General features: G+C 40.9%; 1 protein-coding gene across 2 annotated transcripts in view; it reads left to right on the top strand.

Annotated features, from left to right (window-relative positions):
- Positions 1-21,976, top strand: part of LRRC1 (leucine rich repeat containing 1) — a 128,916-nt gene that overhangs the window by 79,664 nt on the left and 27,276 nt on the right. For both annotated transcript variants that reach the window (XM_081245128.1, XM_081245129.1), the window contains 3 exons: positions 19,224-19,280; positions 19,586-19,649; positions 20,038-20,112. In XM_081245128.1, the coding sequence (XP_081101254.1) occupies positions 19,224-19,280; positions 19,586-19,649; positions 20,038-20,112 (196 nt within the window). The remainder of the gene's footprint in view (positions 1-19,223; positions 19,281-19,585; positions 19,650-20,037; positions 20,113-21,976) is intronic.

The raw sequence follows: 21,976 nt of genomic DNA, 5'->3' as shown, positions 1-21,976 counted from the left end.
CAGCTACCTCAGCGTTGGCCTTTTTTTTTTTTTTTTTTTTTGTGGTAGGCGGGCCTCTCACTGTTGTGGCCTCTCCCGTTGCGGAGCACAGGCTCTGGACCCGCAGGCTCAGCGGCCATGGCTCACGGGCCCAGCCGCTCCTCGGCATGTGGGATCTTCCCGGACCGGGGCACGAACCCGTGTTCCCTGCATCGGCAGGCGGACTCTCAACCACTGCGCCACCACGGAAGCCCAGTGTTGGCCTTTTGAGCCTCAGTTGACGACGGGATCTCGGTGTCTCCTTTCGGCACCTGGCACGGCACGTGGCCTTAACTGGGAGAGCTGTGGGTTTCTCCAGGATCGGGTGGGCGTGTTCCGCCTGGAGGAGAGAGTCCAGCCTTTCGGACAGGCAGCCTTGCAGGGCCTCGGAGCTGAGGGCACCCTGTCCCATCCCGTGTGATTCGCTGACGGCAGTTTGAAGAGCGTTCGGGCGTTGATGGCAGAGTTGGAGCTGGAGTCAGGCGCTCCTGGCCCCAGGCCTGCTTTTCCCCCACTCCACCCCCATCACCGTAGGACAGACGCCTCCCGCGGCCCTGAGGGACTCAGCGACTTTCTTCTCATTCCCCTAGCGACACCTAACAGTCCATTTTTTAAGTAGTCAGGTCCAAACAACTCGATAAGCATTTTTGTCCTAACAACCTAGCAGCTGTTCGAAAAAGTAACAGTATACGTTGAAAGACTGAATATTTGTATTTCATTCTTAAACATCCCCATATCTGTGCTGTGGGAGGTGGGATACCCGATGGGCACCTGCCCAGCTTCTCAAAATACCACGGCATTTCCTTTTCCACGTGCTCGGCGTTCATCACCGCTTTGCAAAGAGGCACTGTCCTCAACAGGCATACAGAGGTCCTGTGAGTTTGCCTCAGTGCACAGTAGCTTGCTGCCGTCAGAATTGCTGAGTGCACTGTTTGGGTGCTTGGGAGTCTGCAGCATCAGCTGTTGGTGATGAGCAGCAGCCAGGGTCGCCCAGGTGGTTCATGTCCTGCAGGGCGTGACTACATGCCAGGTAACCGTCAGTGCAGTTACCTTGATAAAGCAAGTCTCTCAAGTAGTAGAATCTTTATAATACTTGTGGCGAGATGAGAAATGATCAGGAAAATCTTTTGAACCACAGAGAGTTATACGGGTTACTTCGTGCAAAAGCACACATTTTTCTTTCACTAGAATAAAAGTGTCTCAAATTTGCTGACTCTTTTCTGTGATGGCCCGTGAGTACTACATTACTTGGTCCTTCAAAGGAAAGGTGATACCTAACAAAGAGCGGGAAACGAACTCACCTTCAATGGGTGTTTTAAAACCCCTTTGTTAAAAATAGAAAAATACACCTTCTGATTAGTCTTTGTGAGCAAGTGTTTGATGTTGGGAAGATGGGAATTTATCAGCTGAATTTCAGCAAAGACCTTTCCATAATCAGAAGAAATTTTAAAAAATTGGTCATAGGGTGATTTAATAAGTGCAGCTGATGACACAGTTCTTGGATCAGTGTAACTTTGTGAGGTGTCTTTTTCACCTGTTACAGCCATTAAACAAGTATCAAATCATTTAGAATCAGTTTTGTCCCCAAATGTAAAACAAAAGATTTACTACATAATACAGTATTTTCAGTCTCATTGCTTTCACTAAGGAGAGCCAGAAAGATTTTTGTATCTTTAGTAAAATATTTAAAAATATTTTTTCTTTTGTTTTATCTTCTACTTAAAATTTTTTGTTTTTATATATTTTATAATGTGTACAATATAATGGCACATAGTGCATCTATATATATTTTTAAAATAAATAGAAGGATTATGAAGATTTACTCTTAAACGTGTGGGGACCACCACTCTAGAGCAGACTGTTTGGGAGTCCCTTAAGCCAGAGACCAGTGGTTCTCAAACTCTGCCTTGTTGGGCCCCCAGGTGTTCCCGGTAAGTCTCTGCCGGGAGTTGTGGAGAGTGTGGACCAGTGCCCTGGTTCATGGTCTCTGCTGGTCCCTGTTTGCACCAGCACAGCTCTGCTATTACCTTTAAAGTTTTTTTTTTTTTTTTTGTATCGGTGTTACATATAATATTTTCATTTAAAAAGTCTGCTTTATATGTGTTTCACTCAAAGTTTGGAGACCCCTGTTTCAGATGCTTGGTGGTGCTTGTTTATTGTAGCAGCATGCATTGGGGAGTCTTCACTGGGTTGTAGATCCCACTGAGCTCTGCTCAAACCAAGCAGAGAGCTTCAAAGCCTTTTATGAAAGTGAACTTCAGAATTCTTTACCTGCCTCCTCTCTTTCCAAACTGGCTGAGGTTTTTCCCCACCTAATGGTTGAAATTCTGCCTCTTTCATGAAACCTTCTCCAGTGATTGGAAGAGGTGAAATAGATCCCAGACTCAGATTCCCTGACCGCCCCTCCCCTCCCCCCACATCGCGCACACAATCAGCCCTTGAGTGCTTTGTCTGCACACAGAAGGCTAGTTCAGTGTTTGATTGTGTGTGTGTGTGTGTGTGTGTGTCTGTTAGCGTGTGCACCCAGGCCACCTTGTCTCCTGTAGCCATGGGGCTCTGGGTCTGAGACCCTCTTTGTGTCTATACTGACCCTGCCGTGGCTCTGACACGCTGAACAATTTCGTGGGACGGGGTGCACAGTGTTACCTCCTGCATGCTGCTGGTTTCCAAACTGACATCGTAGATGATCCAGTTAGGTTCCAGAAGCTTTGTGCTGGGACCTCGTTAACCTGTCCCTCCATGGTCACTTTTTGGGCTAAATGCTATATAGTTTCTATAAAAGGTTGACATAAAGAAACAACTATGAAAAGAACCTGCTTCCATTGCCCTGAAATCTTCTACTGAAGAATAATTATTACCCATTAATATTGCTTAATTTCCCCCATATAAGGAGACACTAGGGAGAGATTTTTAAAATATTTATTTTTTAGGGGGAAAAATGCCTCACCGGGAGAACTGTAAGCATCTTCCTTTTAATAACAGTTCTGACATTTATCACATTTCCCTTTCTGCTTTTGTTGCCAGAAAGCTCAGAGCTGGTTCCCACGATCAGCGAGAGCAGCTGTGTTAGTTTCCATGGAATGAAGGGACCCGGAGACCTGGGGGCAGAGGTGCTGCGTGGCATGCACAGTGGGTGGGGGTGGGGGGTGGGGCGATGCTCTGATGGGCACACCTGTCCTGTTACAGCACCCTACTCACAGGTTAGCATGAACCATCCCTGGTTTCATTAGCTTTGTCTGTAAAAAGGGGGTAAGTAATCTGCCCGTGTGTGTGTGTCACTAGTGGGTGGCAGAGAGGGGGTTTGAACTTGGTTTCTCCCTGGAAAAAGCTGCATTTCCTTTGCTGCAGGTACCGCACTGAGCACACTAGTTTCCTCCTCCCTTCCCCGGCCCTCATTTTCTCATTCATGAAACTTTTTGCATATTTGCACTTTTTAAAGACCTCTTTAAATCCCTCTTAGAAAAAGTTGGGGTAAAGTTAAGTAAAGGACTTTATCATCGAAGGTGACACTTAGCACAGAAGGGCAGCGGTGGAGGAGGAGGGAGACCTTCATAGGACCTTCGAGAGTAGAGCTCCAAGTCCGGGATGGACTTTAAGAAAACTGTCCAAATAGAACGGATTTTTCAGATAGGCCCTTGAAAACAGTGCCAAGTGACAATGACTTTTTACTATCCTATCGCTAAACACACCTGGAAGATTCTACCGGTCAAGCCTGAAAGGATAATTTTGCTTTAATGAGTTTTCAAACGTTGGTACGAAGTGTGAATGAATTTTTCTCTCAAAAGAGCTTGTTCATAGTGAAAATATTTTTCTTGAGACCAGTTGTATCAATTTCTACTCAAGTAAATCACAAACTGCATTTTTTTGCTTATCAAAGGTGAGGTAGCCTGAAGACAGACATGATCTTGTATATAGAGAATCCTAAGGAATCCACAGGAAACTATTAGAGCTAATAAATGAATTCAGCAAGGTTATAGGATACAAGATGAATGTACAAAAATCAGTTGTATTTCTATATAATAGCATTGAACAATCCAGAATGACATTAAGAAAACAATTCCACTTATAAAGCACCAAAATGAATAGAATACTTAGGAATAAATTTAACAGAAGAAATGTAAGACATGTGCACGGCAAACTACAAAACATTGTTCAAAGAAGTTAAAAGTGACCTAAATAAATGGGAAGACATCCTGTGTTTATGGATTAGGAGACTTAATATTGTTAAGATAACAGTACCCAAATTGATCTACAGATCAACTCAATCCCCATCAAAATCTTAGCTGGCTTTTCTGTAGGAATTGATGAGTTGATCCTAAAATTCATATGGAAATATGAGAGACTCAGGATAGCCAAAGCAGTCTTAAAGAAGAAGAGCACAGTTGGAGGAGTCATGCTTCCAGATTTCAAAACTTAACTGCAAAGCTACAGCAATCAAGACTATGTGATACTGGCATAAGAATAGACATACAGATCAATGGAATAGAATTGGAAATTCAGAAATAAACCCTTGCATTTATGGTTAACCAATTTTGACAAGAGTGCCAAAACAATTCAATGAGGACAAATAGTCTTTTCAACATATGCTGTTGGGACAACTAAATATCCATCCACATGCAAAAGAATGAAGTCACACCCCTACCTCACACCACATACAAAAATTAACTCTAAATAGATCAGAGACCTAAATGTAAGAGTTAAATCTTTGATAGGAAAACATAGGGGTAAATCTTTGTGACGTTGGATTAGTCAGTGGTTTCTTAGATATGACATAAGAAGTCTGAGCAACCAAAGAAAACATGGGCAAATTGGATTTCATCAAAATCAAAGGCTTTCGTGCATCAAAGGATACTATCAACAAAGTGAAAAGACAACTTACAAGTGGGAGAAAATATTTGTAAATCATATATCTAGAATACATAAAGAACTCTTACCACTCAACACTAAAAAGACAAATAACCCAATTAAAAAGAGGCAAAGAATTTGAATAATTTGTCCAAAGAAGATATACAGATGGCCAATAAGCACATGTAAAGATGCTCAACATCATTAGTCAACAGATAGATGCAAATCAAAACCACAGTGATATACCACTTCACACCCATTAGATGACTGTCATCAAAAAGATGAATGAATGTTGGTGGAAAAATTGAAACCCTTATACATTATTGGTGGGAATTTAAAATGATGCAGCCTAGGGAATGTAAATTGGTGGAGCCACTATGGAAAACAGTATGGAGGCTCCTTAACAAACAAAAAAAGGGGGCTTCCCTGGTGGTGCAGTGGTTGAGAGTCCGCCTGCTGATGCAGGGGACACGGGTTCATGCCCCGGTTCAGGAAGATCCCACATGCTGCGGAGTGGCTGGGCCCATGAGCCATGGCTGCTGAGTCTGCGCATCTGGAGCCTGTGCTCCGCAACGGGAGAGGCCACAACAGTGAGAAGGCCCGCATACCGCAAAAAAAAAAAAAAAAAAAAAAAAAAAGAAGGGTTACTGTATGATCCAGCAATCCCACTCCTGGGTATGAATCTGGAGAAAACTCTTAATTCGAAAAGATACATGCACCCCAGTGTTCATAGCAGCACTATTTAATACAATAGCCAAGACATGGAAGTAACCTAAATGTCCATTGACAGACAAATGGATAAAGAAGATGGGATATATATATACAATGGGATACTACTCAGCCGTAAAAAAGAATGAAATAATGCCATTTATAGCAACATGGATGGACCTAGAGATTACCATACTAAGTGAAGTAAGTTAGACAGAGAAAGACAAATATATGATATCACTTATATATGGAATCTAAAAAGTAATATGAATGAACTTATTTACAAAACAGAAACACTCTTGCAGGCATAGAAAACAAATGTATGGTTACCAAAGGGGAAAGGTGGCGAGGGATAAGTTAGGGGATTGGGATTAACAGACACACACTACTATATATAAAATAGATAAACAACAAGGACCTACTATATAGCCCAGGGAACTATATTCAATATCTTGTAATAACCTATAATAGAAAAGAATCTGAAAAAAGTGTATATATATATATATATATATATATATATATATATATATATATATATAACTGAATCATTTTACTGTACACCTGAAACTAACACAATATTGTAAATCAACTATACTTCAATAAAAAAGATGCAGCCCCTCATTTGAGGGAGCAGGTCCTTTCTCAAAAAGTTCAACATAGTTACTATATCACCCAGCAGTTCCACTCCTTGTTATGTTTACCCAAGAGAATTGAAAACATATGTCTAGGGACGTCCCTGGTGGTGTAGTGGTTAAGAATCCGCCTGCCAACGCAGGGGACACGGGTTTGAGCCCTGGTCCGGGAAGATCCCACATACCGCAGAGCAACTAAGCCCGTGTGCCACAACTACTGAGCCTGCGTGCCACAACTACTGGAGCCCACGTGCCACAACTACTGAAACGTGCACGCCTAGAGCCCGTGCTCCACAACAAGAGAAGCTGCTGCATTGAGAAGCCCGTGCACCGCAACAAAGAGTAACCCCCACTCGACGCAACTAGAGAAAGCCCGAGTGCAGCAACAAAGACCCAGTGCAGCGAAAAATAAATAAATAAATACATTTATATTAAAAAGAAAGAAAACATATGTCTATAAAAAATGTGTGCATGGATGTTCATAGCAGCATCATTCATAATAGCCAGAAGTCAGAAATAACTCAAATTTTCATCAGTGATGAACTGATAAACAAAATGTGCTTATGTCTATGTAATGGAATATTATTCAGCCATAAAAAGTAGTGAGGTACTGACACATTCTACAATGTGGATAAACCTAGAAAACATGTTAAGTAAGGAAGTCAGACAGAAAAGGCCACATATTGTACGATTCCATTTATATGAAATGTCCAGTATAGGTAAATCCGTAGAGACAGAAATTAAATTAGTGGTTGCCAGGGGCAGGGGTGGGGTGGGCCAGGTGAGGGGAACAGGGTGCGGATAAGGAATGGCTTCTGATGGGTCTGAAGTTTCTTTTTGGATGATGGAAATTTTCTGGAATTAGGTAGTGGTGATTGTACAGCCTTATGAATATACTGAAAACCACTGAATAGTACACATTGTAAAGGTGGATATTATAGTATGTGAAATATATCTCAATGAAAAAAAAAAAAAGAATGGACGTTAGGCAAACGAGCCTGGTGCTGCCGAGGGATGATGCTATACCTGGGAAATGGACCTAGGTTTATTCTTACAGGCACTCCTCCCTAAGGTAGCCTTACAGGCAATGTGCTGAAGTCGTTTTGTCTCAGTTACTGGCACCTGTTGATCAGCAGGTCTGCACAGCCAGAGCCTCCAAAAGGTCCAGGTGTTGTGGAGGGATGGGGGCGGGGTAGGGAGGATATAGAAGCCCCATCGGGAACTTGTGGAGGATTTTGAGAATCTGGGGAGGCTCTGCCTCCATCGGGAGCTGCTGCGTCTTGACTTTGTGTATCTGGCTCCATGAGATTCCATATCCTTTGCCATTAAAGAAACTGGTGCCATCAGAAAAAAAAAAAAAAAGTTAAGTTAGCCTCAATATGTCTAGACATCTCTACTCTGTTTAATTAAATTTTCTCCTTGAAAAAGAGCATTCTTTAAGAAGAAGAAATATAAGCAATGGACTGGCATGGTGCCCAAAAACCAGTGGTCAGTCACTAAATGGTTATTATCAATAAAGATTTGATTGTCACCATATGCTAATAGAAGTGGAAGAAGCAGATAAGTCCTGGGTTCTCTGGCAGATTGAAGTCAAGCGTGTGGTTGTGATTTTGTGTCTGCTGCCCTTGGGAATGGTGACCTGTTAGTACGTGCTGCCTGAGAGGAATCAATCTTTTTGAAAACTGTTACTGTATTTAATGGTCTTTTTTTTTTTTTTTTGAGGCCCAGAAATTTCTGTAAAATATTTGTTGTTCCAAAAGCAAAATGAACAATTTTAGAAAAATTTCTAGAACAAAGCCACCATAAGGAAGTTTGTAACTAGAGATTTCTTAAATACTAATCTGGTATTAAAAAAGCAGAAACACTATGAATGTGTGTTTCTCCCCCATTCCAGTCAAATGTTATTGCTGTAAATGTTTACAGATTTTATATTTTAATGGTTTAATATTGTACTGCCATTTGTTCGCTTGGGGCACCTTAATTTATTTTATTCTTTACTTTCTTAATGATGTTGGCCACCAAAATGGAAAAAAAAAATCCAAGTGGTTTAGAAAGGAATTTTTGAAATATAGTGGAGAACAGATGTAAATTTTTTTAAAGTAACCCCTCATCCAGTCCCTGAAATAGAATCCTAAAAATCTAGTTGGCCTACATTCTGGCTTACAGAAGAGTATAACTCTTGTTATAACTCCTGCTCTCAGGGACCGTGTAGGAACATTAAGATCAGTGTTCTGGAAAGAAAGACTTCTGTGCACACTCTTTCTGCAGGAGCTTGTTAGGTGTTTGTCTTTCTTTTCTTTTTTTAAGCCCCATTTGGTGGTAAAAACTGCGGGAGTGAAGGGAGGATAGAAAATAGTGGTTTTTGTAGGAGGAGGATGAGGTCCTCCCGATGGTATCACATAGAAATTTAATTTGCCAGAAATTAAAATTGAAGGGTAAAAGATCTGTTACTAGGGGAGTGGTTAAAAAAATTAAGGTCTACATAGATAGAGAGATACTATGCAATTAAAAAAATACTGGGGTGTACAGATAAGAAAGGAGACAAATATCTGCTCTGTATAGGATGCTACCTTTCGTGTGAAAAAAAGGAGGATAAGCGTATATATTCATACCTGTTTGTCTCTGCATAAAAGGCAACTCTGGGTGAACACATAAATATCTAACAAAAAGGGTTATTTCTAGTGAGAGGGTCTAGGTGGTAGGAAACCAGATAGATGAAAGACAGAAGTAGGAGGAGACTTATTACTGAATACTTTGTTTTACATACATGTAGGTTCATGGATTACCTATTCACAAAGTTGACTTCACAAACTGAAGGGTGAGAGATGGCAGAAGATGGTGATTAAAAATGCAGGTTCCCTGGTGAATCGTGGCTCTGCCCCTTCCCAGTTGTGGAAGACCTTGTTCAGGTCCCCTCTCTGTGCCTCCATTTTCTCATCCATAAAAGTTAATTCTTGGAAAGCGCTTGCACCAGTATCTGTTGTATAGTAATCTGCTGATATCATTATTAGAGGTCGGAGGATTAAAGACCAGTCATTCTCAATTTGCATCTCAGTGTCTAATCTTTGGTCACATTTGTAAAAGTATTAGAAGTACTGGATGCTTTCTTTCATCTCTATAATACCACGTGTTGACTGAAGCAGCTGATAAATGCATGCGGAGTTTCTCTTGGCCTGTGGTTAAGAGCCTGGCCTCTGAAGTAGACAGAATTGCATTCAGGTCCCCCCAATGCATCACTTCTCAGCAGCGTGTCCTTTACTTGGTACTGCTGAAAGGTATACAGAGATGCTGGAGTGGAATTGACCAGGTTGCCTTGATGGGGAAGGCTCCATCCTGAAATCTTTTTTTTTTTTTTTAACATCTTTATTGGAGTATAATTGCTTTACAATGGTGTGTTACTTTCTGCTTTATAAGGAAGTGAATCAGTTATACATATACATATATCCCCATATTTCGACCCTCTTGAGTCTCCCTCCCTCCCACCCCTCCAGGTGGTCACAAAGCACTGAGCTGATCTCCCTGTGCTATGCGGCTGCTTCCCACTAGCTATCTATTTTACGTTTGGTAGTGTATATATGTCCATGCCACTCTCTCACTTTGTCCCAGCTTACCCTTCCCCCTCCCCATATACTCAAGTCTATTCTCTAGTAGGTCTGTGTCTTTATTCCTGTCTTGCCCCTAGGTTCTTCATGACCATTTCTTTTTTCATACATTCCGTATATATGTGTTAGCATACAGTATTTGTTTTTTTCTCTTTCTGACTTACTTCACTCTGTATGACAGACTCTAGGTCCATCCACCTCACTACAAATAACTCAATTTCGTTTCCTTTATGGCTGAGTAATATTCCATTGTATAGATGTGCCACATATTCTTTATCCATTCATCTGTTGATGGACACTTAGGTTGCTTCCATGTCCCAGCTATTGTAAATAGATCTGCAATGAACACTGTGGTATATGACTCCTTTTGAATTATGGTTTTCTCAGGGTATATGCCCAGTAGTGGGATTGCTGGGTCGTATGGTAGTTCTAGTTTTAGTTTATTAAGGAACCTCCATACTGTTCTCCATAGTGGCTGTATCAATTTACACCTTGCACCAGCAGTGCAAGAGGGTTCCCTTTTCTCCACACCCTCTCCAGCATTTATTGTTTGTAGATTTTTTGACAATTGCCATTCTGACCGGTGTGAGATATCTCATTGTAGTTTTGATGTGCAGTTCTCTAATGATTAATGATGTTGAGCATTCTTTCATGTGTTTGTTGGCAATCTGTATATCTTCTTTGAAGAAATGTCTATTTAGGTCTTCAGCCCATTTTTTGGATTGGGTTGTTTGTTTTTTTGATATTGAGCTGCGTGAGCTGCTTGTAAATTTTAGAGATTAATCCTTTGTCAGTTGCTTCATTTGCAAATATTTTCTCTCATTCTGAGGGTTGTCTTTTCGTCTTGTTTATGGTTTCCTTTGCTGTGCAAAAGCTTTTAAGTTTCATTAGGTCCCATTTGTTTATTTTTGTTTTTATTTTGATTTCTCTAGGAGGTGGGTCCAAAAGGATCTTGCTGTGATGTATGTCATAGAATGTTCTGCTTATGTTTTCCTCTAAGAGTTTGATAGTGTCTGGCCTTACATTTAGGTCTTTAATCCATTTTGAGTTTATTTTTGTGTATGTTGTTAGGGAGTGTTCTAATTTCATTCTTTTACAGGTAGCTGTCCAGTTTTCACAGCACCACTTATTGAAGAGGCTGTCTTTTCTCCACTGTATATTCTTGCCTCCTTTATCAAAGATAAGATGACCATATGTGCGTGGGTTTATCTCTGGGCTTTCTATCCTGTTCCATTGATCTATATTTCTTTTTTTTTTTTTTTGTGCCAGTACCATACTGTCTTGATTATGGCAGCTTTGTAGTATAGTCTGAAGTCAGGGAGTCTGATTCCTCCAGCTCCGTTTTTCCTTCTCCAGATTGCTTTGGCTATTCGGGGTCTTTTGTGTTTCCATACAAATTGTGAGATTTTTTTTGTTCTAGTTCTGTGAAAAATGCCAGTGGTAGTTTGATAGGGATTGCATTGAATCTGTAGATTGCTTTGGGTAGTAGAGTCATTTTCACAATGTTGATTCTTCCAATCCAAGAACATGGTATATCTCTCCATCTGTTTGTATCATTTTTAATTTCTTTCATCACTGTCTTATAATTTTCTACATACAGGACTTTTTCTCCTTAGGTAGGTTTATTCCTAGATATTTTATTCTTTTTGTTGCAATGGTAAATGGGAGTGTTTTCTTAATTTCACTTTCAGATTTTTCATCATTAGTGTATAGGAATGCAAGAGATTTCTGTGCATTAATTTTGTATCCTGCTACTTTACCAAATTCATTGATTAGCTCTAGTAGTTTCCTGGTATCAACTTTAGGATTCTCTATGTATAGTATCATGTCATCTGCAAACAGGGACAGCTTTACTTCTTTTCTGATTTGAATTCCTTTTATTTCTTTTTCTTCTCTGATTGCTGTGGCTAAAACTTCCAGAACTATGTTGAATAATAGTGGTGAAAGTGGGCATCCTTATGTTGTTCCTGATCTTAGTGGAAATGGTTTCAGCTTTTCACCATTGAGGACGATGTTGGCTGTGGGTTTTTCATATATGGCCTTTATTATGTTGAGGTAAGTTCCCTCTATGCCTACTTTTTGGAGGGTGTTTTATCATAAATGGGTGTTAAATTTTGTTGAAAGCTTTCTCTCCATCTATTGAGATGATCATATGGTTTTTCTCCTTCAATTTGTTAATATGGTGTATCACATTGATGGATTTGCATATATTGAAGAATCCTTGCATTCCTGGGATAAACCCTACTTGATCATGGTGTATGATCCTTTTAATGTGCTGTTGGATTCTGTTTACCAGTATTTTGTTGAGGATTTTTGCATCTATATTCATATAGTCATCAGTGATATTGGCCTGTGGTTTTCTTTCTTTGTGACAGTTTGTCTGGTTTTGGTATCAGGGTGATGGTGGCCTTATAGAATGAGTTTGGGAGTGTTCCTCCCTCTGCTATATTTTGGAAGAGTTTGAGAAGGATGTGTGTTAGCTCTTCTCTAAATGTTTGATAGAATTTGCCTGTGAAGCCATCTGGTCCTGGGCTTCTGTTTGTTGGAAGATTTTTAATCACAGTTTCAATTTCAGTACTTGTGATTTCTCTGTTCATATTTTCTATTTCTTTCTGGTTCAGTCTTGGAAGGTTGTGCATTTCTAAGAATTTGTCCATTTCTTCCAGGTTGTCCATTTTATTGGCATAGAGTTGCTTGTAGTAATCTCTCATAATGCTTTGTATTTCTGCAGTGTCAGTTGTTACTTCTCCTTTTTCATTTCTAATTCTATTGATTTGAGCCTTCTCCCTTTTTTTCTTGATGAGTCCGGCTAATGGTTTATCAATTTTGTTTATCTTCTCAAAGAACCAGCTTTTAGTTTTATTGATCTTTGCTGTAGTTTCCTTCATTTCTTTTTCATTTATTTGTGATCTGATCTTTATGATTTCTTTCCTTCTGCTAACGTTGGGGTTTTTTTGTTCTACTTTCTGTAACTGCTTAAGGTGTAAAGTTAGGTTGTTTATTTGAGATGTTTCTTGTTTCTTAAGGTAGGATTGTATTGCTATAAACTTCCCTCTTAGAACTGCTTTTGCTGCATCCCATAGGTTTTGGGTCGTTGTGTTTTCATTGTCATTTGTTTTTAAGTATTTTTTGATTTCCACTTTGATTTCTTCAGTGATCTCTTGGTTATTAAGTAGTGTATTGTTTAGCCTCCATATGTTTGTATTTTTTACAGATCTTTTCCTGTAATTGATATCTAGTCTCATAGCGTTGTGGTTGGAAAAGATACTTGATACGATTTCAATTTTCTTAAATTTACCAAGGCTTGATTTGTGACCCAAGAAATGATCTATCCTGGAGAATGTTCCATGAGCCCTTGAGAAGAAAGTGTATTCTGTTGTTTTTGGATGGAATGTCCTATAAATGTCAATTAAGTCCATCTTGTTTAATGTATCATTTAAAGCTTGTGTTTCCTCATTTATTTTCATTTTGGATGATCTGTCCATTGGTGAAAGTGGGGTGTTAAAGTGCCCTACTATGATTGTGTTACTGTCGATTTCCCGTTTTATGGCTGTTAGTGTTTGCCTTATGTATTGAGGTGCTCCTATGTTGGGTGCATAAATATTTACAATTGTTATATCTTCTTCTTGGATTGATCCCTTGATCATTATGTAGTGTCCTTCTTTGTCTGTTGTAATAGTCTTTATTTTAAAGTCTATTTTGTCTGATATGAGAATTACTACTCCAGCTTTCTTTTGATTTCCATTTGCATGGAATATCTTTTTCCATCCCCTCACTTTCAGTCTGTATGTGTCCCTCGGTCTGAAGTGGGCCTCTTGTAGACAGCATATATACCAGTCTTTTTTTAAATCCATTCAGCCAGTCTATGTCTTTTGGTTGGAGCATTTAATCCATTTACATTTAAGGTAATTAATGATATGTATGCTCCTATTACCATTTTCTTAATTGTTTTGGGTTTGTTACTGTAGGTCTTTTCCTTCTCTTGTGTTTCCTGCCTAGAGAAGTTCCTTTAGCATTTGTTGTAAATCTGGTTTGGTGCTGCTGAATTGTCTTAGCTCTTGCTTGTCTGTAAAGGTTTTAATTTCTCCATCAAATCTGAATGAGATCCTGCTGGGTAGAGTAATCTTGGTTGTAGGTTTTTCCCCTTCATCACTTTAAGTATGTCCTGCTACTCCCTTCTGGCTTGGAGAGTGTCTGCTGAAAGATCAGCTGTTAACCTTATGGGGATTCCCTTGTATGTTATTTGTTGTTTTCCCCTTGCTGCTTTTAATATTTTTTCTTTGTATTTAATTTTTGATAGTTTGATTAATATGTGTCTTGGCATGTTTCTCCTTGGATTTATCCTGTATGGGACTCTCTGTGCTTCCTGGACTTGATTAACTATTTCCTTTCCCATATTAGGGAAGTTTTCAACTATAATCTCTTCAAGTATTTTCTCAGTTCCTTTCTTTTTCTCTTCTTCTTCTGGGACCCCTATAATTCGAATATTGGTATGTTTAATGTTGTATCAGAGGTCTCTGAGACTGTCCTCAATTCTTTTCATTTTTTTTTCTTTATTCTGCTCTGCAGTAGTCATTTCCACTATTTTATCTTCCAGGTCACTTATCCGTTCTTCTGCCTCAGTTATTCTGCTATTGATCCCTTCTAGAGAATTTTTATTTTGATTTATTGTGTTGTTCATCACTGTTTGTTTGCTCTTTAGTTCTTCTAGGTCCTTGTTAAAGTTTCTTGTATTTTCTCCATTCTATTTCCAGGATTTTGGATCCTCTCTACTATCATTATTCTGAATTCTTTTTCAGGGAGACTGCCTATTTCCTCTTCATTTGTTTGGTCTGTTGGGTTTTTACCTTGCTCCTTCATCTGCTGTGTGTTTCTCTGTCTTCTCATTTTGCTTAACCTACTGTGTTTGAGGTGTCCTTTTCGCCGGCTGCAGGTTCGTAGTTCCCATTGTTTTTGGTGTCTGTCCCCAGTGGCTAAGGTTGGTTCATTGGGTTGTGTAGGCTTCCTGGTGGAGGGGACTAGTGCCTGTGTTCTGGTGGATGAGGCTGGATCTTGTCTTTCTGTTGGGCAGGTCCACGTCTGGTGATGTGTTTTGTGGTGTCTGTGGCCTTATTATGATTTTAGGCGGCCTCTCTGCTACTGGGTGGGGTTGTGTTCCTGTCTTGCTAATTGTTTTGCGTAGGATGTCTAGCACTGTAGCTTGCTGGTCATTGATTGGAGCTGGGTCTTGGCGTTGAGATGGAGAACTCTGGGAGATTTTCGCTGTTTGATATTACGTGGAGCTGGGAGGTCTCTTGTGGACCAGTGTCCTGAACTTGGCTCTCCCACCACAGAGGCTCAGCCCTGATGCCTGGCTGGAGCACCAAGAGCCTCTCTTCCACATGGACGTTACAGGTATATTGCCTGTCTCAAAAAATATCTTCTGGAAGAAGATCTTCATGAGAAAGTCTTCTAGTCATGCACTTAAATCACTTTTTTAAATTCCATAAGACATCTTCGTAGTAGAATAGGCCAGTATCCATTTTTTAAGTGCTACGGATTACAATGGGTGTTCCATCTTTATATTCCTTACACTATCGGAGGCCTGAGCAGTGGAAGCTGTAGACCCGTGTTCGTGGCAGGCTGAGGGCTCCAGTCTCCGAAGGGAACCGCTGAAAAGACACAGATGGCACCTGCCACCTTCAGACCAGTCCTGACCTCAGGTTAGGTAGCGGTAAACTCAGGAGCTGTAGCAGGACCTTCTTGGCAGCAGCCAGCTCTTCCTTCACGACCTCCCCAGCGTCTTCCCATCCTGAAGTCTTGATCGAAGCTGCTGTATTTGGAAAAGCCAGGGGAGGAGATCATTCGTCCATTCATTTTGGTCTTAATGTCTCTGGTCTAAACCTGCATTCAAGCAGACCATGTTTTATGTCAGTTCTTCCTAGAGTGGCCTGGAGAACCACGTTCTGGAGGGGCTGGTAGGATTCTGTGTTTGGTCTGGGACTGTCCAGGGCAAGTTACTGATGAGAACCAAACCCATAGTTTCATTCGAGAATCAGTTAATGATCGAACTGAGAACAACCAGTCCAGGATACACTCCGAGGTTTGGGCTTACGTGGGAGGTGGGCGTCTGTAGTCAAACCACTGTCTTTGCTTTTTATTCATTGTTGTTCCTCGAGTCACCAATTATGGACGATGTATCCTTAAAAGTTGGCCAGTGCCAGCCGCTCCCCATCTGTAGGCCTGTCCTTGGAGGAGGTTTTGGGCAGAGGAGATGACTCCTGTGGTTGATAGCATCTTATAGCAATCTTTTCAGAGACCCTGACTCGGGGCACACATATTTGTGAGGCCCCTGATTGAGTTTGGGCACAGGGCTATCTCAAGGAAGCAAGGTACCAAACTGGCTCTGTTAACTTGAAGGGAATATATATCATGCCCTATTTACTGCAATAGATATGATTGTATTCATTTTAGGGGAATTGAGGCACTGTGATGAAGCACTTCAGCCAAGCAAATCCAAGTAGTTGTGAGGGATGGCCCTCGTTCCTCTCAGACTCTTTTTAGATGACCTTTCATCAGTGGGTCCCTAGAGTCTGATTATAATATCCCAGTTTCTTCAGTTTAAATAGTTTAAGATAACGGGGAAGCATCACCCCAGAAAGGATATTATTTTATACACTTTATTTTAAATTAATTTTTGAGTTTTGAAAGGTTACAAAAATAGGATATTTTTTTGTTGTCACTGTAACTAACACCCATGCATCCACATTTCCCTACTATCCCCAAATGATAGAAACTAAGAGGTTTTATAGTCAGAACCTTCTTACATAACAGGGTGTTATATTTGGGTGTTAGCACGATAGGTGATGTTGTTATTATAAGCTCTATATATTCACAAGCCTGTTGGTGTTTTTGCAGCATTTTCGCTCAAGAATTATTTGCTTTCAGTAACTGTGGCCCGTGCCTTTTCCCCTTAAGACAAAATTTAGAGATAATTTCAAAATGTGTTATATTTTTAAAGTGACATAAATCTACAAAAACCCCAATGTCCTTGGTGTGGTTGAGGAGGTAAGATTCCTGTATTTGCCCCAAATTGACAGGTGTTTTTATTTTATTTTATTTTATTTTTAACATTTATTTATTTATTTATTCAGCTGCACCGGGTCCTAGTTGTGGCACGTGGGATCAGCATGCAGGATCTTCACTGTGGTGTGCGGGATCTTTAGTTGCGGCATGTGAACTCTTAGCTGTGGCATGTGGGATCTAGTTTCCTGACCAGGGATCGAACCCGGGCTCCCTGCATTGGGAGTGTGGAGTCTTAGCCACCGGACCACCAGGGAAGTCGCTGACAGGTGTTTTTAAAATGTAAAGTATAATGAGAGAGTTCCAGAGAATGGTGTTCCTCAGGGAGAGGGCAGAGTTTTGGCTTTCACCAGATTTGAATTGTGGCTTTTCCGCTGTCTGATGGACCTCACTTTCCTAATGGTGTCACCCCAGTGGTATTGACAATGTGCTGGTTGTTCCTGGTCCAGAGATGACACAGGTAAGGCGCCTCACCCAGCGTCTCCTGCCCCAGGTGGCGTCCCAGGTGGCGGGTGGGTCCCAGCTCTGTTCTGTTTCAGGCAGGAGGCCTCAGACCAGGGCTGCAGACCTTGGTGCAACACTCAGTAGCAGGGCCTGGGTGACACTGCTTCTTTGCAAGATGCTTTTGATGATGCCCAGGGAGTAAAGATTTTGAAGCAAAGAAGGACTTTTCCCCTCCTTTCATTAGTGGTTGTCTTTAGTGGGTCAAAAGAGGCATGAAAGTAATGAACATTAAAGAGATAAAATGACAATTCTATCTGGTTTTTAAAATAGAAATGTGAAAACAGCCAAATGATGATCACCTTCCCCATAAAACTGGCTAGCGGTTCCAGGAACATTTAAAATTGAAAACAAAGCCCTTTGTTTTTAAGTTTTTACTTTTACTGTGCGTAACGTCACGTCTCCCCCTCATCTACAGGTTGCTTTTGGGGGCAGATAGTGCACCCTCTTCCTCCCGTGTTCTATTTCTTCTACGTAAAGGCTTGGCCCAGAGGCAGTAGAACTGGGTAGCTGCGACTCCCACCTGGTACATTTTGGGGAGAGACTAATTGATATTAAATTCACAATTACTTATTAGCAGGGATATTGACTTTTTTTAAAAAAAAGTATGTTATAAAGAGTTGTATTTGTTTGCTCTTGCTTTAATTGTGAAAACCGTTACTCAGTTTCTAAAATTAGTTTTAGTTCTCTAAAATTAGAGGAGGAAATACCATATCTGTGCATTTCCTGGTATAGTTCAAATACACTTTCAAGCCCATGGGCTTTACGTGTGTATATGTATTGTTCCTGAAAATCAAATTTACATTTTCTGATATTATGAAACCGGCTTTGTCAGTGACCACGATTCTGGCTTTGATGTTGGAAGGAGTACAGAGGATTAAGGCAGATGAGAGTGTTGAGATGATGTATGACTCCCCGTGTTCTGTGCACTCACATGTAAATGCCCTCCAAATCTGGTCGTTACTCTGGTGACATTAGCCAAAGCTGGAGTTCGCTATTGGTTAGAGCTTAGCACAGTGCCTGCTGGAGAAATAGACCAACTGATGATCTACTGAATCAGTACGTCATGCCAGTGCTGACATACTTGGACGTGTGTGGTGTCTGCTGATTCAGAATTGCCACTGCCACCCAGATCGTCGGCATCTGGGGAGAGCATCTGTCTCCTTGCACCGTGTTCCTAATAGACATGGATTACAGCCGAGAGGCAGGAGAATCTGATGAAAAGAGTGCCATTCGGGGTTTATTAAGAGTAAAAGCAACATTACCACAGCTGCTGCTTATTGACCACAGTCTCGCATCGTGGGCACCGCGTGGAGTGTGTTATTACTTGAGTCCTCCTGCATCTCAGTGCTCCCTTGCCCTGTAAACTTGTGGTCTTAAGTAGAGCACGTGGACTTTCTGGACCGATATGCCCACTGCTTTCAAACGGGCATGGTTTCTCACTGATGTTTGTAAGAAGAGCTCCGTGAGATTAAAGGCTTTCCTGTTTTTATGGCAACAGCACATTTTCGACATTCTAGAGCCTAGAAGCACATATTCGGCTGCTATCTTGGTCCTGGGAGTGGTTGTCTTTCAAGGGCTAGAGAGTTATTTTCACATATCAACTGTACAAAGTATATGCATGAGAGTGACTTACTGTGATGATACTGCTCTTTTTATTTTAATATTAAAACTTGGGAAGTGGAGATGATGCTGTTTTCAGTGGGGGTGGAGGTGGTCATAGATGTTTTCCCCTGGGAAGTGACGTACAAGGTCTTATTAAGAGTTGCTCCTTGTGGAGTGTGTACTTTGGGGGAGTGGAGTAGGAAGAATCTCAGGAACTTTCCTTATACTTTTTCCTTCTGTTCATTTCTAGTCTTTATAACCTGGCTTCACTGGAACTGAGAGAGAATCTTCTTACATATCTCCCTGAGTGAGTCTCTGGGGAAAAGGAGAGGGGGTTATGTACTGAATGAACTTCTTGAAGCATTAAAAAAAAAAAAAGTACTACAGTATCTTGTCAAAAAGAAATTCTGTGTCTTTTGGAAAATTTGAGAGATGCCAGCCTTCTCTCAATAGTCCTTCCTGTGCAATAATTATGACCATAAAATCCAGATGAATCTTATTTTGGGAAACTAGTCCAAGTGAGGAATGCCATATTGCTCAGCATTTCTAAGTCCTAAGAGCTCCCTCCCTTTGTTTTTTTTTGTTTTGTTGTTGTTTTTTTTTTTTTAATAGCTCTCTAACCCAGCTACGGAGACTAGAAGAACTTGATCTAGGAAACAATGAAATATATAATTTGGTAAGTCTGTACTGAAGAGAGATTTGAGTTTCACCTTGTCCTTAGTCACGATCACAAAGTATTTTGGGGGAGATCTGTAGGGATGCTTGTAAGCCAGTGTTTCCACGGATGCAGCTTGGCAGCATTAGAGAATGTGCTTCAGTTCACACAGGTTAAGAATTACGATTCAGGGGTGGAGGGTCACGGCTAGAGATGATGGGCATCAGTGGAAACAGCTGTCATTCTTGGGGAGCGTTGGGGATGCTTTTAGGAAGAGGGGGCTGATATTGGAGAAGTACCAACAAACGACCTCTGCAGTACCCCATTACTAACTGTTGAATTAGGGTTCTTTCTTAATGGAAGGCTGGAAATTGGAGCTTTGTTACCATAACATTGCTTTTTGTTTTAGCCAGAATCGATTGGCGCTCTCTTACATCTAAAGGATCTCTGGTTGGATGGAAATCAACTGTCAGAATTACCTCAGGTGAGTGGTAATTTCACACTGTCTCCCCCAAAATGTAAAGCCACCACCACCACCTTCATGTGTTTCCTTCCTCTACATGAGATTTTCTGTAGGAGGGATGTTGAAAATCAAAACGTTGGTTGAAAAAAAAGATTTGGAAAAACATATTGAGCATTCATGGTGCTGCATTGCTGTAGAAAAACTGAAAGCCTCAACCCACCGTTTCTAAAGATAGTAAATATATCCTTTAGTGCGTGAAGTCTGCCTTTTTTGTTGTTGTTGTTGTTGTTGTTGTTGCGGTATGTGGGCCTCTCACTGCTGTGGCCTCTCCCGTTGCGGAGCACAGGCTCCGGACGTGCAGGCTCAGCGGCCATGGCTCACGGGCCCAGCCGCTCCGCGGCATGTGGGATCCTCCCGGACCAGGGCATGAACCCGTGTCCCTTGCATCGGCAGGCAGACTCTCAACCACTGCGCCATGAGGGAAGCCCTGAAGTCTGCATTTTATTTCATCCTTGCTTTATGCTTGGCTTGCCTGCTTGAAGCCCAGAAAATCTGGAAGTTACCAAGATGCCAGATTGTGATGGTAGAAGTTTCTGCCACTGTTTGTGATGTGCCAAGTGCTTTGGGATAAGTTGACCCCAGTTTGCCCTGTAATAGTTGATGTAAAAGCAATGCAAAAAGCTTTTATTTCATATTTTTTCCAAGTGTTGCTATGGTTTAGCTGGAATGTCACACGCTGTTCATGTTTTTCCTGCTGTTACCAAGTGTGGGAACCATGTTCGGAATGAAATGGAGTCTCGTGTGGGCTTCTGAGTACGTCATGGTCACCTTGTGGGTCCCAGCAAGCAGGACCCGCTTTCTGGTCAGTTGAAAGAGAAACTTGAACTAACAACAACACACGGGCATTTTTCCCCTTACTTTGTTTTTCTCCATCTATTACTGAATTTTACTCTTTGCTGTCTCTTACAGCCAGGGTTTAAAGTCAGAATATATTTCATGATGGTCTAGGTGTGTGTATTTTACAGTAACTCAGAAGCTGTCTGCTGGGCTGTGTGAACCTGTCATGGTGGGACCGTGCACTTCGGGTGGGAAATGTGTATCGGTGTAGGGAAGCCTAACACTAGAAAAAAGCACTTAAGTAACATTCTAATTGTTGTAGTTATAGTGCTGGAATTACCATTGACATCACCCACGACTAATGCAACTAAGGAACTAAATTGAGTGTATTTCTGAGGTCTTGGCTGCATTTGGGAAAAGGATAGGACAGAACAGTAACTGATGTGGGCAAGGGTTTGATTAACACTTAGATTTCTCTAGGAAATTATGAGAAATCTTGATTGAGAGGATTCTAGTTACTTAAGAGTCAAAGGATGGGGGGAAGACGCCAGGGAGTTATTAAGAAAGTAATAAAATATCAGCTATATAGGATGGATAAACAAGGTCCTACTGTATAGCACAGGGAATGGTATCAATACCCTGTGATAAACCAGAATGGAAAAGAATATGAAAAAGAATATATATGTATATATATATATATGTATAACTGCATCACTTTGCTGTACAGCAGAAATTAACACAACATTGTAAATCAACTATACTTCAATAAACTTGAAAATATCAGCTATTAGACATGCAGGGGGAGAGTATATGTGTGGACAGATGTACATAAACAATTATGTGCAAAATGCCATGTCCCAAACACAAAGAAATTAACACGCCACTGGTCATGTTATTAATGGTTATTTCAGCATCTCATTTGCCCGCTTGTATAACCTTCTATTAAGCCAGGACTAAACACATCAGACAGTCCCAGATAATCAGAATTATTTTCCTGTCTTCACAGATGACAGAAAGAAAAGGAGACAAAGCCATTGTTAAAAGGAAT

The sequence above is a fragment of the Mesoplodon bidens genome (genome assembly GCF_964165515.1).
Source record: "Mesoplodon bidens genome assembly, chromosome: 10".
Lineage (NCBI taxonomy): Eukaryota > Metazoa > Chordata > Mammalia > Artiodactyla > Ziphiidae > Mesoplodon > Mesoplodon bidens.
This window is presented reverse-complemented; position numbering and strand designations above follow the sequence as displayed.